At 43.5% G+C, this 16,636-nt stretch overlaps 1 protein-coding gene across 2 annotated transcripts in view; it reads left to right on the top strand.

Moving 5' to 3' along the window:
* Positions 1-16,636, top strand: part of rnf43 (ring finger protein 43) — an 85,368-nt gene that overhangs the window by 64,226 nt on the left and 4,506 nt on the right. The window contains exons 3-7 of one of the 2 annotated variants that reach the window (XM_086226126.1): positions 14,303-14,377; positions 14,454-14,588; positions 15,457-15,558; positions 16,083-16,253; positions 16,334-16,436. In XM_086226126.1, the coding sequence (XP_086082252.1) occupies positions 14,303-14,377; positions 14,454-14,588; positions 15,457-15,558; positions 16,083-16,253; positions 16,334-16,436 (586 nt within the window). Of the gene's footprint in view, positions 1-14,302; positions 14,378-14,453; positions 14,589-15,456; positions 15,559-16,082; positions 16,254-16,333; positions 16,458-16,636 lie in introns of both variants that reach the window. The other variant, XM_086226125.1, reaches the window with a different exon arrangement.

The raw sequence follows: 16,636 nt of genomic DNA, 5'->3' as shown, positions 1-16,636 counted from the left end.
TTCCACCCTCCCTTCCTGCGGTGGCTGGTCTGGCACATCCCCGTTCTCATTGTGCAGGCTGAGCCACTGGTCCTCTTAAGATCTGCATTAGAATGTTGTTTTTATATAGCAGCAAGCGGAGGCATGTGGAGCCGCTTTTGAACTGCTCAGCAAACAGATGGAAGTTTTCACGCTGCCTTTATGAGATTAAGTGAGACGTTCCCATAAAAAAGATATTTCCTCACATATGTCCCTACACCTCTCTTTCTCCCTCTCTTTTCGTCCGTCTCATTTACTGTCTTTCACTTTCTCTTTTTTTGTCTGGCCTGCCTCAGGCTTGGGCAAGGGCACGCTACTACTGAAAGTGAGGTGGAAGGTAGCCAGGTTTGTATTACCAATAACTAACTCCCCAGGCAAGCTAGCGTGGCCCAGAGTTTAGAGCAAAGCAGTAAACAGGTCTTGTGAGTACTGAAACTGCAGGCGAAGGGAGGGAGTTCTCCTCTCTCTTCTGCGGTGTGAACCTGTTTAACTCTGACTCAAGTGGGTTAGTGCCAAGGTGCCCCCCCCCCCCCACACACACACACACACACACACTCTGGCTCTTAACAGGAGTCTGACAAAAAACTGATTCACAGTCCAGTGTGCCTCTAGGTAGAATGAGACTATTTAGACTCCGATTTGCATGATCTATTTACCTAATAGCTTTGATTATTTTAAGGATTTTACTAATATTATTATTTGTAACACATTTTTTGCGCTACCTGCTCAGATAATATTAGTGACAAATCAAACGGTCCAACTGAGCTGTACAGACTCCCCGCTAAGCCTTATTAGACTGGTTTCCCAATGTTATGAATATGTTTGAATATAAATATTTCCCCAAATACTTAATAGCCTATGCACAACATAGAGATGATGATGAAGATGATAATGATGTACTGTTGTAAAAATATGTTGTGATTATTGAGGTGGGAGAGTGGGTCTGGTCCAGTAGCAAAGACCGGGCTGGATAGTGCTACGTGTAATGGCCTACATTATGTGGCTTGTCTGCTGTGCAGCCAACAAATTTGCAACTCATTTCCAGCCTTGCTAGCTGCTTGGCTCTGGGGGGCTCATGTGGGTTGATCTCTGGACATGTGGGTCGGTTACCAGCTACTGGTTCACACTCAAATATCCTAACAACTATTTGATGGATTGCACTGACTTCCGTCCACCGTCAACATGCCAGTGACTGCGATGATCCGCTGACATTTCCTCCAGCACGTCAGACGTGAGGTCATTGATGATTGACTGACATCGATGGGCTTCATCGGCAAACACCTGCAGCACAAAGAACAGCCTTACAGTGATCGGCATTAATTAGCAAAAGTTAGGTTGACAAGGTGGAGAACAGGCTTTTATTTCTTCACTTTTCACTGGAACAAATGTGCTTGAAGTTTATGCAAAATGGAGAAAAAGAGCTGTGGTATTAGCTTCTACTTAAAACTTACACACTGAGCTTGTTGCCTTCCAAGGCCACTTGCAGGCAGCTGAAATGTTGCTTTTGTTTGCAACAAAACATTGTCGCTGTTACTCTTACCCTACCCGGACGTCCACGTTTCCACTGCTGGCTTTTGTTGACAACATTACAAACAGGCTGTTTTGGTTTTTCTCAATCTGATGGTCAGGGGAGTCCAGGGAGAATCGAGGGAGATCTGGGTGCCAGCAAACATTACGTGTATGATTCACATTGTAATGCTACAAAGCTTTCTGTAAGCTTTAATGAAACGTTGTAGAAATATATTCTGAATGAGGCAGTGACTCTCTGAGCCCAAACACCAACAAATCTTGTGCCAATAAAGGCTGATCGCTCACTCTGGGATCATTTCCTCTCATTCAGTCTGCTATTTCAATCTTTCGTCAGCTTTATCAAAGGACGCAGGAGGAAGGAAATTAATAATAATACAAAATCTCAAAGCCTAACTATCAAAAAACAAACAAACAGAGGCATTTCCTGTATACTATTCGTTTAATTTAAACACTTAATTTCTGTGTGAAAAAGGGGAAGGGCATAGTTGGTGTGTAAAAATATATAAATAAAGGATTGGCCTATTTTTGTGTTTGCACTCATGTGCTGCTCCCACAGCCAGTGATTGATTATAGTGGAAGTGTAGCGTTGCAGCAGCTGCTCCGCATAGGTTACGGACTCAATGTAGCCAGAGCGTAATAATCCCAGAAGATCAACTCGCTGTTCTGAAAGGTGAAGAAAGAAAAAAAAATTTTAATCAAAAACATAGTTTTTTCAAGTTTTTTGGAATAAATATTTGTCTTCAAAGTAGTTCATATTCAAATATATGATAAATGATTCACACGGTGATCTTGTTTCAGTTAAATCATTGAACATCAGTTCTGCGATTCAAGCTGGGGATGTTTCAGTTGTAAAAAAAAACAACAACATAATAGTATATTTTACAGTGTTTCTTTCTTGCTTCATTTACAGACAGTATGTGTGTGTGTTCACTTTGTCACTGTGTCGGTGTGTGTTGGCTCTGCAGAAAGACACGGCTTACTGCATGGCCTGTTCCAAGAATGAATTCCTGGAAGCTTACAAGAGCTGTTGAATGAGATGGAGGGCTCAGGGCAGGAATGACGGGCGGGAGGGAGAGGAGGGAGGCTGCTCCGCGCTGTAGGAGGGGTGTTAGGCTCTCACTTACAGGCCTGATTAAATAGCAGGATGCTTTATGAAAACAAGAACATTATCTGCATCTTAAAAGGCCAGGAAAGGCACTCTAATTGGCTTCCCTGAGTCACTGTGTTGCCGCCCGTAGCTGAGAGAAAAAAAAGAAATCCTCTGCCATGTCTCATTCGCAAGAGAAACTACAAGGGATACTTGCTCTCCACACAAGTTATACTAGGAATTCTTCAACATAGCCATGACAAGCTTACAGGAAGGCCTTCTTCCATTCTGAGGAGGATTATTCCTGCTTGAATCACTTGACTGAGTTTAATCCAAACAATAAGGAGATAGTGTCTCCCCTGTGGGATCGGACAGTTTCTCATGTGGGAACCTTCACAGCTGAGGTTTGAGAAAAGGCCCCCAAGATGTTTGGGGAAGTGAGAAGAAAGTTCCAGAGGTGGAGTTTTGGTATGTTTGTGTTCCCCGCCAGATCAGAGGAGTCCGCACATCCAGCGATCTAACTCTCCCTCTTAACATCTTTCTCCCCACCATGTAACCCAGGTGGTTTACTTAATCATACTTATTACATTCGAGTACTGCTATAATTAAAGTTTATTATTTTTAGAACTATTTCATATGTTTGTACAGCTTTTGTAAATTATAGTGATTGTTCAGAGGAGCAGTAATTAGTGTCAGTTTAGAGGCAACACATTTCATATCATTTGTCTTTTCAAGCATCAAAATCAAACCAGATCTGTGGTATCTCATTTTGTTCTTTGCTGTTATAAGAAAAGCAGCAGTAGATTTGACTTAAGTTTCCAAAACAGAGAGAAATTCCCTCTGCCAAGGGGCCAGTGTAGAGAACCAACACTATCATTCTGCATTTGTCAACACAAAGACAAACGTATCAGCCACATAAACTTTCTGGAGGGCAATTTCTTTATTGACTTAAAACTGCTCCAACGTGAGTTGGAAAGAGGAAGGTCTCGAAGTCTGGGATGGAGTTTCTGGGAGGCATGTGGGAAAAACAAGTCAATAACATCAACAACACTGTTAGTATATAGTATGGACTTTTTGTGGACGGTAAGCTGCCTTCACATGATTAGAGATTTGCTCTTCCCTCACCGCGAGGTAGTGTGCAGAGGCAAAGTGGAGGGATGCATCATCAAAAGCTGCACAACGTTTTTAGGGAACAAATATGGCTGCATAAACAGCCTTTAGCTTTTCATTTAACCACGTTCATAAAATATGCCTATTTATAAACCTGGTTGCTCCATCTGACTGCTGACATTTACCCATGCGTGACTTTTTCTTCCTGTATTGTGGTACGCTACTCCTTCATAGTTGTGTTGTAGCACTCGGGGAACTTGTGGTCCATCATTCCCTATCCTGCTGGTGTTGCTTCTGGCCTTTTCCCACACTGCTGTTATCTCACTGGTTTAAAATCACGTTTAAAATTGTTTTGAGCGCAACACTCAGTGGAACTTTTGAGCCAAGGGTAGCCATTACAGCATGTGTGGCACGGAATAGAAAATTTGTCACCCTCAATACTCGAGGGTGCCAAAGGTGCCACCGGGGTGGACATCAATTCACATTCAAACTGTACATTACACGTCATAAATACATCGTAAATATACGAGTGTCAACTACCTCACATTGCACATGTACAAGCATTAGCGCTTTCTCCTACACTGCTGTTTTTATCTGATCATAAATGTCTATTTCTTATACGATTCTACTTTACAATGCGAAATACCCGCTGATCTGTGGGTAACAGTATTTCTCTTCCATGTATGATAAGTTTGTATTATTTAAGGGACTTGAAGTCAGATTCGGATCATGTTTTTCATCTTCATTCTGATTTCCCTAACACACCAGCATCATATATATTTAAGCCTTGAAAGCTAGAAGCGCTAACACTCATCAGCTGTGTCATGCTCAGTTGCTTTGAGCCAGCTGTGTTCTAAAAAGCTGGCACAATGTTCCTTCTAACTGAGAATTCTATAAAATGATGCGAAGATTCTTACATCCGTCCATTCCAAATGACATTGACCATCGAGCTGTGGTGCCCAGCTGGCCACCAGTGTCATTAGACCTTAATATCTGGCTGAAAGTTGTGACATCAGGTGACTAAAACTCAATGTCAGGACATTGTGTCATTTTGATGTAAATCACTAACAGCAGCTGATTTTTGTTGTTGTTGTTGTTGTTGTTGTTGTTGGTTTCAACTCAACTTTTAGACAAAATGATTTCCCTTTTCAAGAAAAACTTCTGTCCAAACTGATGTCAGGTGCCAGCAGTGTGGCTCGGGTCAGCAGAAAGACAGGAAGCAGTAGTTAACAGCTAGTTTAGCTCGCTAGCTTGTCCAAATCAACAAACCAGGCCAAGTATTTAACAATTATTCGCATGGCCTCAATCTTTACCTCTAAAAATCATCAGGAAAACCAATTAGTTAGTGTCCTACAATAAATCTTGAGCCATGTGACTGACCACAAGGAACAACAGGGCACACTCTCAGCACCCAGGATCAGGTCTTGCTGGGTTTTCAGGAGAGAAATGTGAGGTCATACTGTGGCATGTGTGGTATTGAGTCAGACCGCTGGGCTCCATCATCATGCTTGTCACAGGCGGCCACATCAGTCTCATCTACGCCACAGCACTCGCCATCCAGCTATTTGATGTTTCCAGGATGTGTTTAGCAAGTGATAGTGTTTCACGTGACATTGGTCTTTCTCTGTCACCTTGTGCTTTGCATGTCAAATCAGAGTCACGGTGCAGCCAACAACCACTAACAAGATGGGGGGGGTGGTGTCAGGGGTGGTGTTGGGGAGTGGGGTGGGGAGTAAAAGGAAGTGCAGAGAGAAAAGGAGAAGGGCGGGATGGGCTTCCATACTGTGAGTTCTCCAAATGACCTCTCCTACATCTGGACTGGCGGATCAGGTTCTTAACTTTTTCCAGTGTCGCTCCTCTACATGAGAAAGGCCAAGCACAGGTTCTTGATTTGGTGTGTGTGTGTGTGTGTGTGTGTGTGTGTGTGTGTGTGTGTGTGTGTGTGTGTGTGTCAGAAGGGAGGGATGTGTTGTATGTGTGATTCAGACCCACCCCCCTCAGGCTTAATACTTTTCCTGAGCGCGTAGAATCTGTTCACCTGCCCTGACATGCCAACCTGGCCCCTCCTCTTCATTGCCCCCCGCCCCCAGTGGCCCCACATCAAAGTACCCCTGTGAGTAATGGATACCCAGCAGGACCACGCCCTTCCCTCCTCCAACCAGCTAAACTACACAGTACCCAGCAATCGCATACACACATATACAACAGTTATTCGCTCACAATTAACTTTAAGTAGGGTCTTCAAAGCTTCAAGGATAATGTTTAAAATACAACCTGTGTATTTATGCTCAATTTTACAGCTATATGCTGTTTTAACTAAGTGAACACTATGTTAGCAGTCTTTACTCGTAACAAATGATGGATGTTTCACTTCATTAGTTGAGATGTCAACTCGTGCATATGCCTTGTTAAATCCAATTCCATACGCTACTAGGACATAACATTAACATGAATCTAACTATCAGTTTATCCCGGCAGGAAAATAAAACAGATGGATTAATGGACGGATTATGGATGGATGAATGGAGTCCTCAGTATGGCCGAAGCCTGTTGCCCCTCCAGTGTGTGCCCGTGTAGTTTTAGAGAACAATCTCCCTCAAGCAGACTTTCTTAAGGTCTAATAGAATATTACAAACCAAAAATTTGGATTTTTTGAAGATTTCATGCATTTAACCGATGATGCAGTAGCAACCAAGCTACAGACCAACAATATCACTGGTTTTCCCTTTGACCAACACATCCTGAGGATCCTAATTCAGAGAACTGCATAAAACCATATGTGTCAAGGACTTTTCTATCAAACCGGATGACCAGTTAAGCTCAATGTCCACAACATCAACGCAGGCTGCACCTGTTTTCAATGCCATTTAACCCTGCTATCATCGCCACCAGCCCGCGCCCCTCCTGCTCCTCATTTAGCTGTGCGGCGTGTCCCAGTGCCTCAGTAATGGTTCCAGTGTGCCGAGCCGGTCAGAAGAAATGACAGAGCAGAGAATCGGCCTCAGACCTGTAGGCCCAGAGTCTGTCATTAGACACTTTAATGCAGCAGCACCACAGCATGACTGCCTCCCTCCCTCTTTCCCTCCTTCCCTCTCTGTCTTTCTCTTTTTACTGACCTCTTTCACTCTCACTGCTTATTTACACACATATGATTCCTGACTGTGTCTGTGTGTGTGTAATATTTTATTGTCCCTCCCATGTTTCTCTCCGCTACATTGGAACATGGCTGCAGATGAAGGGCTGTCTGGTTTGAATTGACCATCCGCACCACATTAAAACCATGACAAACACAAGGGATCTTGTCAGGCAACGGAAAAACGTTTTAGCCTATCTTGTTGTGAAATAAAGACCTCAGCGCACAATTTGTTTGTGTCCCATCGAGAACACACTGTGATGCCAGGCCCCAGCTCACAGACCACACTTCGCCAGGGATGTAAACAAACAGCGCTGGCTGGCCCCGAGCAGGCCACCCACTGCAGAAGAGGGCAGATCGCTGGCTGGATGTGGTGTTTACTGTAGATGAGCTGTTGTTAATGCTGCTTATATTGAAGTCTACGTGGATCTTTGGTTGATTGGTTTGTTTGTGTGCGTTTTTATGTGAATGTGAATCTGGTTTTGTCCAAAAGCGGCCCAGATGAGTGTAGTGAAATAAAGAGCTGGTCCGTTTATCATTGTTACATGGGTTGACTTGTTCCCTCATTGCAAAGAACTCTAATTTAGTTGTTGTAGCACTGTTCTGATAAACAGTAGTAATAATATGAACTCATTTGCTAACAACTGCAGTTGTTTCAGAGCAGTTTTAAAGCAAGTTTGACATTTATCAGCTTTATGGCCATCAACATGCCACCATGTCTGCATGTGGAGCTCCAGCCAGCAGTGCAAGCTAGCTTAGCATGCACACTGGAACCTGGAGGTGCCAGTCACCCCGACTGTGTTCAAAGGTAAAAAGATCCTGAAATTCTAAAGCTCTCTACTCGTTATATCCATCCATCCATTTTCTATTCCGCTCTATTTCTGTTAAGGGGGGGGGGGGGCTGGAGCCTATCCAAGCTGACATTGGGTGAGGGGTGAGAGGCAGGGTTCACCCTGGACGGGTTGCCAGTCCATTGCAGGACCATCAGGAGCAATTAGGGGTTCAGTATCTTGCTCAAGGACACTTGGACATGGTCACTGGGGGAAGTGAGGATTGAACCAGCGACCCTTCGGTTACTAGTCAGCCTCTCTCCCTCCAAGCCATGCTGCCCCGTCACTTGTTATGTGTTACGTTCCATCGCTGGTGCTAACTTGACTTCTCATCAAAGTCGCTGCAAGACTTCTTCTTCTTCAGAACTTCTTCAACTTCTGCTGGAGGAACTTCTGACCGACTGGAGTCTGACACACAAAAATAGTAAAGAATGTCGCTATTGAGGAGGAGAAAATTAAATTATTGCCAAGCAACATTCTTGGCGTTTTTCATAGCACTCTCTAAAGTGACAAATAAAGATGCCGGAGTTCAGTATCAATTTAGGAGGACGTTAAAGTCACAAGGTCACACAGTAACTATGCCAGAATGTTTCCATATAATTCTCTCCCTGTTGTCATGAGAGCCTTAGGTTGAAGACTTAATCAGAACATGTGCATACATATGGGTCCGCGTTTGTCATGTAGTAACATTCCGTGTGTTGACTTTAAGGGGATGTTCTATTCTGGTTGTTTTACTGCATTATAAATGGGATTTTTGGGGGGGGGGGGGGGGATGTAAAGAAAACCACATGGTTGTAGGTCATATGAGAACATTCCCCATAGGAAGTTTTAAGGAGAGGACATTCTCCAACTAGGAAGTGACCGTTGCCAGGACATTCTGTCCTTATTGTACACGTCGGCTGTGTAACGGCCCTTAATGGACACAATGTGGGAACATTCAGGAGATTCTGGGACATTCCCTCTATTTCTCTACTAAATTCCTAGAATGTCCTGTGTGTTCTGTGAAAGTCTGCTAAATCACATCCCCTGTCCTGTAAAAGAAAAAAAAACAACCTCTGGCTGTCCAGGAACATTCTGGGAATATTGCAGGATCACGTCTTTACACCGGCAAAGACGTTCAGTCCGTGCAGTCGTAGCTTGGATTTATTTGGCGTATACCTGACGGCCTCATTACACTTGATATTATATCCAGCTATCGCTCTCCGCGTCCTGAAAGCAGACCACAGTGGCCACTTGCAGTCGGGGGAGGAGTCACTTGTGTTTCTGCTGGTCGGCTCACCTCATCTAGCAATAGAAGATACACCTGCACCTGACCTCCTTCACAAACTTCCCTCCTCTCCATGCTCCTGTGTGTCACCTGCAGTTTACACACGAGAGTAAACTCACAGCATTAAGACTTAATAAGAATAACATGAAAACAGTCACACGTTGACACCAGATACTTCTAACATTCAAGAAAAGATGATACAGAGGAGATTTAAGATCGTTTTATATATAAATAGTGATTCTTTGGACTACATGAAAACAGCTAGAAATGATATACCACTGATTATAATGTATTCATGTTTTGTTATTATTATTGGAATTAGTATCATCGAATTTGTGTTCCAGGATCCTCTTCAAATGTGTCAAATTGTGATATTTTACACTCAGGTTTTGATCATGATTGAAATATAAGTTCATTGCAGGGCTGCTAATGAAGAGCGCACACAGCATTTATGAGGAATGTGCAAAGTGTTCAACTGTGAGTGTCACACCTCTGATCAAAAATAAATCTTTGTGTCTGTCTGACAGTTCTGAAGTTGATTATGGATTGATGGACCTCAGACAGCCGTCATGTATTCTCCTCTCCAGTGGTGTCAGCATTTCTGCAAGTCATTTGCTGTGTTCTGCAGGCAGTGGAGACAGAAACTCTGGCACCTGGACTTGAACACTGCAAGGTGGACGGATTTTCTGAGCAAGTCAGACAATATTTACCCATCATGCAATGTGCTTAGCAAGTCAGTGATTGAAACTGGCACTGTTCACATCAAATCAGCTCAATGTCAGACAATCCTGGTAGATAGGCAGGTTGTGCACCTCACGGCACCACCTCCTGTCTTCCACTGAAAGTGAGAACTATACTCTGTTCCCAAAGTAGTGTTATCACGATACTGGATTTCACACTTCGATACCATATCTTAAAACATATTAATATTCGATTCGATTTTCGATACTACGCAACAGAACATGCAAAAATGTTTTTATTTAAAGAAAAGTAAAGAACTTTATTCTCGCGGTAGAGAACTTTTTCAAGTTATTCTTTACACATTAACAGTATGCAAATAAGTTTTAATATATGTAGCCTACCATCGATTAGCTTTAGCTGGCGCTCGCTAACAAGACAACACGTTAAAGTTAACACCGATAGATGTGATAACTCTAGGCGACGCCTACTTCTGGTTACACTGTTATCAACCTATTTGAGTTCCTTCTACAGGTGTCTGCCTTGGAGGTGCTTTGCTACATTCGCCGTGTTCGCTCCTTCTGTCGGCACAGTTCTGTTGCATCTCTTGCATATCGGCTTGCTGCCGTCCTTTGGCTTTCCTTGTTCATCCGACTCAAATCCAAAGAACCTCCAAACAGCACTTCTACTGTTTTGTTGATTTATTAAAACTGGTTGCGAAGGTCCTGCACATGCCATCTCATGGCAGCTTACACACATAGAGCGACGACACTACAACAAAAATACAGCCAGCGCTGTTTGTGCATGCAAGGCCGGAGGGGAGGGGCTGCTGCACGATGGCTCGCTCCCCAGGGCAGCGCTCTGTCTGTTTGTATGTGTGTGTGTGTTGGCGGCGGCGCGTGTGTAAACCAAGGAGGCAAGTAGAGTATCGATACTATTGAAAAGTCATTTAGTACCGTTTTTACTTTTCAAAATCGATATTTAATCGATAAATCGATATTTTTGACAACACTATCCCAAGGTACTGATTGTCCACCACAAGTCCATTCAAATGATTAAATGGTGGCAAAACTTCCCTGTGACTTCTGTATTATCTGTGGTACGTGTTTGCTTTCCAGCAGTGACTATCTGAATCGTGATCTATCACTTGGGTCATGTTCCACCTCATGAGGACGGGTGTTTAGCCAGCCAGCCACAGTAATGTCTGTTTCAGTTCCGATCATGTAATTCTGCCTGATGCTCCTTTAAACCCTTCGTTCGAGTCAGTCAGTGCTGAGCTGTTTCATTGCTCTATTAAAGGTTAAATATATCTTCTATTAATCTTGTAATGAGATCTCTCTGGCCACTTCCGGCTGTGTGGCTCAGTTGAGGGTTATGTGATGGCTACCACACTAATACTCAGATATAATAAGACCGCAGCAGCAGTTTGAGGAATATATTATCATATATTCTTGACTCACTCAGTCGGGAGCTGTAGGAGGTTATTTGAAACGTCTCGTGTCTGTCTGCGCGCGCTGGACCACAAGCGCTGGCCTCGCTGCGTTTATTACCATGATTAGAGGATGTATGGGCTCAGAGGGGAACTTTTGAACCCCAGGTAAAGCAGATTCCCACCTGTCAAAGATCCAGCTTTTTTTGCTATTTTCTTTCTTTCTTTCTTTCTTCCTTCCTCCATGTGACCGCACCCCATTTAGGCCCATGCATGTACTACAATTACTGTTCTGATCAAACAGGGCAAAGTCTGCTGCACCAGAAGCCAGATTAAAGGGGTTACGTTAATTTTTTATTTGACCTCTTTCTGACCGCCGATACGATGGTCTTTGAATACCGCTGGTGGTTCTGTGGGACTAACAGCTATGTGCATTGGGATTTAGTGAACACGGTGCTTATTTTGTGTGTGCTTTGAGGGCATCAGCGCAGCAGCGGTAAGATTCTGACATCTTGTGTAAACAGAGGAAATGTCTGTTTCTACTTCGTCACGTATTAACTTTCTCTTTTTGAAGTGTTAAAAAGTGATCTGAGTTCAACGCCGCCACCCCGCCAAAGAGGTTTCTCATTAACTTGATTAATGGATCGACTGAGTGATGTTTTTACCTGAACTGTTGTTATGTGTGTGAGTGTGTGTATGAGGCTAGGTATCGCTGCTTAGTGTTGTGCTTAACCAAGGTAATTAGGTGTTTAAACTGGTGTCTCCTCCTCAGTCAGTGTTGGCAGATGCCAGGCGCTTGAGAGCGTGTGATGAGTTATTGATGAAAAGGCTGCTATTTGTTTTCTCGCTGTCTTCTGTTGATGCCTGCTAGAGCTTTTCGGAGCTTTTGTAGAACACAAACAATGTTTAGAGCTGTGCCTAAACCCTTATTTTTGGCTACGGTGGGAGAGTAGCTGGATCATATAGTTTAAAAACTGTATCAAAGAATTCCATGGTTGTGTTGACGTTACCAGTGGCGACATGAAATTTCGAACATGAAGTACATCTTTTTAGCAACAACTCACATCAGCATCTAGTCTAAAGAAATCAAGTGTTGATGCAAACACTAGCAAAAGGAAATGTAAAAATAATTTAAATGTACCTTTTGTGGCATGATATTTATGAAATGAAAGGTTGTAACAGTTGGTTATGGTATGACTCAGTCCTGGTGAAGAAACAGATACTTTTTGGGACATACACACAGAGACCTCGCTGGCTTAGCAAGGTGAGTGGCAATGGATGGAAAGTGTTAGCATACCTCCATCACAAGTCATCAAACAGATTTTGAGATCTTGGTTGGTCCAAAAGTAAACCTCCTTATGTTCTCTTACAAAGTTGTCCATGATGAGTAGCAGCAGTTCCTTTTCAAATCACAAACATTTTGTTTTGTTGACTGACGTTACAGTGGGGCTTTTGAGTTGCTGCATGAAATCACACCGCCCAGTTAGGAAACTAGTCACCCTCATGATTTTAAAATCAAAATATTCCGTAAGTCCCGCAAAATTGTTGTTTTTTTTAAGGAATGTTATTCACAGCCCTTGTTCTGTTGAATTTTGGAGAAAAGTACATTTGATGACATTTATTAGAGGTATGCCACCCTCAAGGGTTTTCTGACTTTGGCGGATGGTGAAAGTATTTATAAGAGATATGGTTGTTTTTTTTTGCTTGTTTGTTTGTTTGCTTTTTTGAATAATCAAATAACCACGATTGGTGCCAGAAGTGCTGCCATCAGTGATGAACCCAGAGACTTGTTTGGCTGTCCAGCAGCAACGTCACTACTCTGGTTGACTCTCACTTCTCTCTTAGTGTCATTCTTGGCTGCAGCAGCTACTGTGTGCTACCTGCTCAGCACTAAACGCCAAACAGACATAGTTAGCGAGTAGCTGGTGAACATAGTGGAGCATTAACAGCTGAAGATGTGTAAACAAGCAGCTGTTTGTGAACAGGTTTGCAAAAAAAAAAAAAAAAAGAGCTTGAATCCAGCAACCATGTAACAGAACACAGACGGGGATTGTGCTCTTTGCTGTTGAAGATCCCCTGCAGTCACATTTAAAATGAATATGTTTGTCTGATTTATTGAATAATATTTTACTAACCCCGGGTTGTAAATCTTACGATAAGAGTTTAAGAAAGGATTTTTCCAAATTTAGCACTACAAAGACATCTTCATGATTCATATCTTATCTTGTTTATTTTATCAAGAAAATCCTAAACGCTCAAGCCAACAAGCTATCAACGTCTTGGGAACTAGAGTTTTTCACTTTTAGTTTTCTATTTCTTAACCCAATCTGTTTTCTAACTGAAATGTACAAAATGGTGGTAGCAAGTGTGGAGAAATACAGCCGCTCAGGAGCCCCTCAGTGGAACAGTTGCACCTGGAGCTTAAACTAGGAGGTGAATAAGTGAAACGGTGTTTCAGATGTATTGGTGTTTTGTTGCCTATGTCAAATTTCCTATCTGAAGTTAGGAAAATTGACTCTGGAACAGTTTGTCTCTAAAAGCTTTTTCCTATATTAGGTCACAAACTCTTATTGCCATCAAACAGTTAAGATGTACTAGCAAGGGACCCTGTGAAAAACCTCTGATTATTACTGTCTCCCCCTCATTAAGAAATTCAAAATGTATGAATTCTGTATATGATCATAGCTCATTTCAATATTTGAAGTGCTGGAGGCCAGGCGGACCTAAACTCACTGGAGTCTGTTCTCAGTGTTCATGCGCAGGCTCTGTCTGTCCACGTCCCACCTGTGGGAGCTGCATATTAAACCATTATGACCATCAAACTAGGCTCACATGTTAGGTCCTCTATGAAAATTGCATTCATTCTTTCCGCTCCATCTCCAAATATCCTCCAGTATTTCTTTTGTCTCCAACGTGAGATAAAGGTCTGGGCCGGGCAGCGCATTTGTACGGCTGTGGCCTTGAGACTCCCTACTTTCACACAGTCAGGTGGAAAAGCAGCAGTTGTGCTTTGCTCTGTGCTGTGAGGAGAGATGTTCATTCCATGACTGCCACCTAGTGATGTTTAACAACTGTCCACTGTGTCACAAGCCTCTGATGGTGGCACAGTTTCTGTTGCAAGACTGCGCTTGGTGACCATGTGAAGCACCTCATGACAGAAAAGAATATTTCCTTAAACTTTATGTTTTCAACCACCTTCTCTCTGTATTCTTTTCTTCAGGCTCGCATGGCACTGGATAAAGGAGCTCAGGCCGTTATATTTGATGTCAGTGATGATGCCAATGCTGCTGCTGAGGTGAGTACACATCATGTAAAAGCACACACATGTTGGTCATTTTGTCACACTCACATTTCTGCATGGATCCACACAGCTGCGAGAAACAGACTCCCTTCCCCGTCCAGTCGTGCTGGTGGAGGCAGAGGATGCTGAGGAGTTGATGGGTTTGGTCAACAAGAACGAGGAAGCTAAAGTTCGTATCGAGGTTTTGGTGGAGCAGGATAAATGGGTGAGCACATAGACACACACACACACACTTGATGTACGCACACACACACACACACACACATGCACATCTCTTTCTTTCCTCTCGCTATCCGGAAGGGGGGCCCTCCGAAAAGTAGCAGAACATTGAGGAAGTTGTGTGAATGTTTGGCTAAGTTCATTCATCATATTAGCTTAGAGTTCACTTGAAGCTGTGTGTGAAATACATCAGTGTGTATTAGTTTGAACTGCATGTAGATGGGCTAGCCAGCGTAGAGAGAAGAGGATGGGAGAGAGATGTGGAATATCTATCCATCCATCCATCCATCCATCCATTTTCTTCCGCTTATGCTGTTAAGGGTCACAGGGGGGTGAAGCCTATTCCAGCAGCTTTCAGGCGAGAGGCGGGGTTCACCCTGGACAGGTCACCAGTCCATCACAGGGCCAACACATAGAGACAGACAACCATTCACACTCACAGTCACACCTACAGTCAATTTAGAGTATCAATCAGCCTCGTCCCCTCTTGATGTCTTTGGACTGTGGGAGGAAGCTGGAGTACCAGAGAGAACCCACACAGGAACAGGGAGAACATGCAGACTCCACACAGAAAGATCCTGTGCTGGAGCCGGGGCTTGAACCCAGAACCTTCTTGCTGTGAGGAGACAGTGCTGACCACTGCACCACTGAGACATGGAATGTATAAAACTCAAAGTCATTCTAAAGAAAATTTCACCGATTTAGATCGTCATTTTTGCTCAACAATCCGGCTATGATTTTCCTTTTATTGACAGATTTTGGATTGAAAATGTTGAAGTTTAAATAATCTTAGTAGTCGCCCCCCCCCCCCCAAATAAACAAAAAAACCCATCATACTTCTCTCTTTTTTTCAGCCACATTATGATGTAGGTATCCTTCTCACCATCATCCTGGCAATCCTGACCATTGTCCTCATCTTCGCTTTCCGCTACAAGTGCAGGTCCAACAGAACCTGGGTGAGTAACAGCAACAATGCTGATTGAGATGTGACGCTCAGAGCCTACTCATACCAGACGAGCCATTTCCTCCCCAAGTACCTCAGAAGTCCAGTTCCTCTAGTGACTGGTGTGATCAGTGTGTGATAGCTCAACAAGAGAGCAGACTCTGGCAGATAGAGCGTGAAAGATTGTTGTGCAGTGAGACGTGAGAATATTTCTGTACTGTGTGTCTTCAATTTTATTCAAATAGCAAAACTACGGTTTGGGGCACAAACCTGTGTCAACTTTCGGTTAGTGTGTGACACTGTGTACAGCAGAGCCCGATAAGGGAGTCGATGATCCCACAATATAATTTTGAAATAAATCCTAACTTGCTGGATTCATAATCAAATATCAGATCTAAGTGATGACAGGAACCTGGGCAGACCATCAGGCCTGGAGCAGTGTGAGCGCAGGCCACCCTGGGAGTGGGGAGGAGGGACAGTGTGCCTCAGCATGGAACAAGGGAAAGGTTCGCCTAACCCTCCCCCTCATGTGTGCAGGACTCTGTCCATCAGCAAACCATGCGGGCCATTAGTCGACTGGAGACCAAAACCTACATCTCCCAGGGCTGCTCAGGCACACAGCGCCACCGTGGAGCCTGGGGCTCTGCCAGCAGCTCCAACTCTAGTCCAGTGTGTGCTATTTGCCTGGAGGAGTTCCAGGATGGTCAGGTAAGACTAGGAGAACTTTAAAGCAGCAACTTAAAATGCCTTCGGCAGTTGTTTATACCCCTCTCCCTTCTTGATCCAAGCATCTGAGGATCATCTCCTGTGCTCATGAGTTCCATAAAGACTGTGTTGATCCCTGGCTGCTGCAGCACCGCACCTGTCCTCTCTGCATGCACAACATCATGGGTGAGGACAAGCACATTTCCAGTTAAGTTTTAGGGAGTTCGTCTCTGGAATCTTTCGATTATCACTCATTTCATCAGCACATTCAATGAAACCCCAAGATTAAATGTTTATGTGAGAATTAGGAGATGTTATAAAGCTTTTAATTGAATACATTTTGGTCCATTCTGAAAATAAATTGTATTTATCTGAGGTTTTTAAGC

Source organism: Aulostomus chinensis, chromosome 15 (genome assembly GCF_037954235.1).
Source record: "Aulostomus chinensis isolate RoL2024-O1b breed Wild chromosome 15, RoL_Achi_v1.0, whole genome shotgun sequence".
NCBI lineage: Eukaryota > Metazoa > Chordata > Actinopteri > Syngnathiformes > Aulostomidae > Aulostomus > Aulostomus chinensis.
This window is presented reverse-complemented; position numbering and strand designations above follow the sequence as displayed.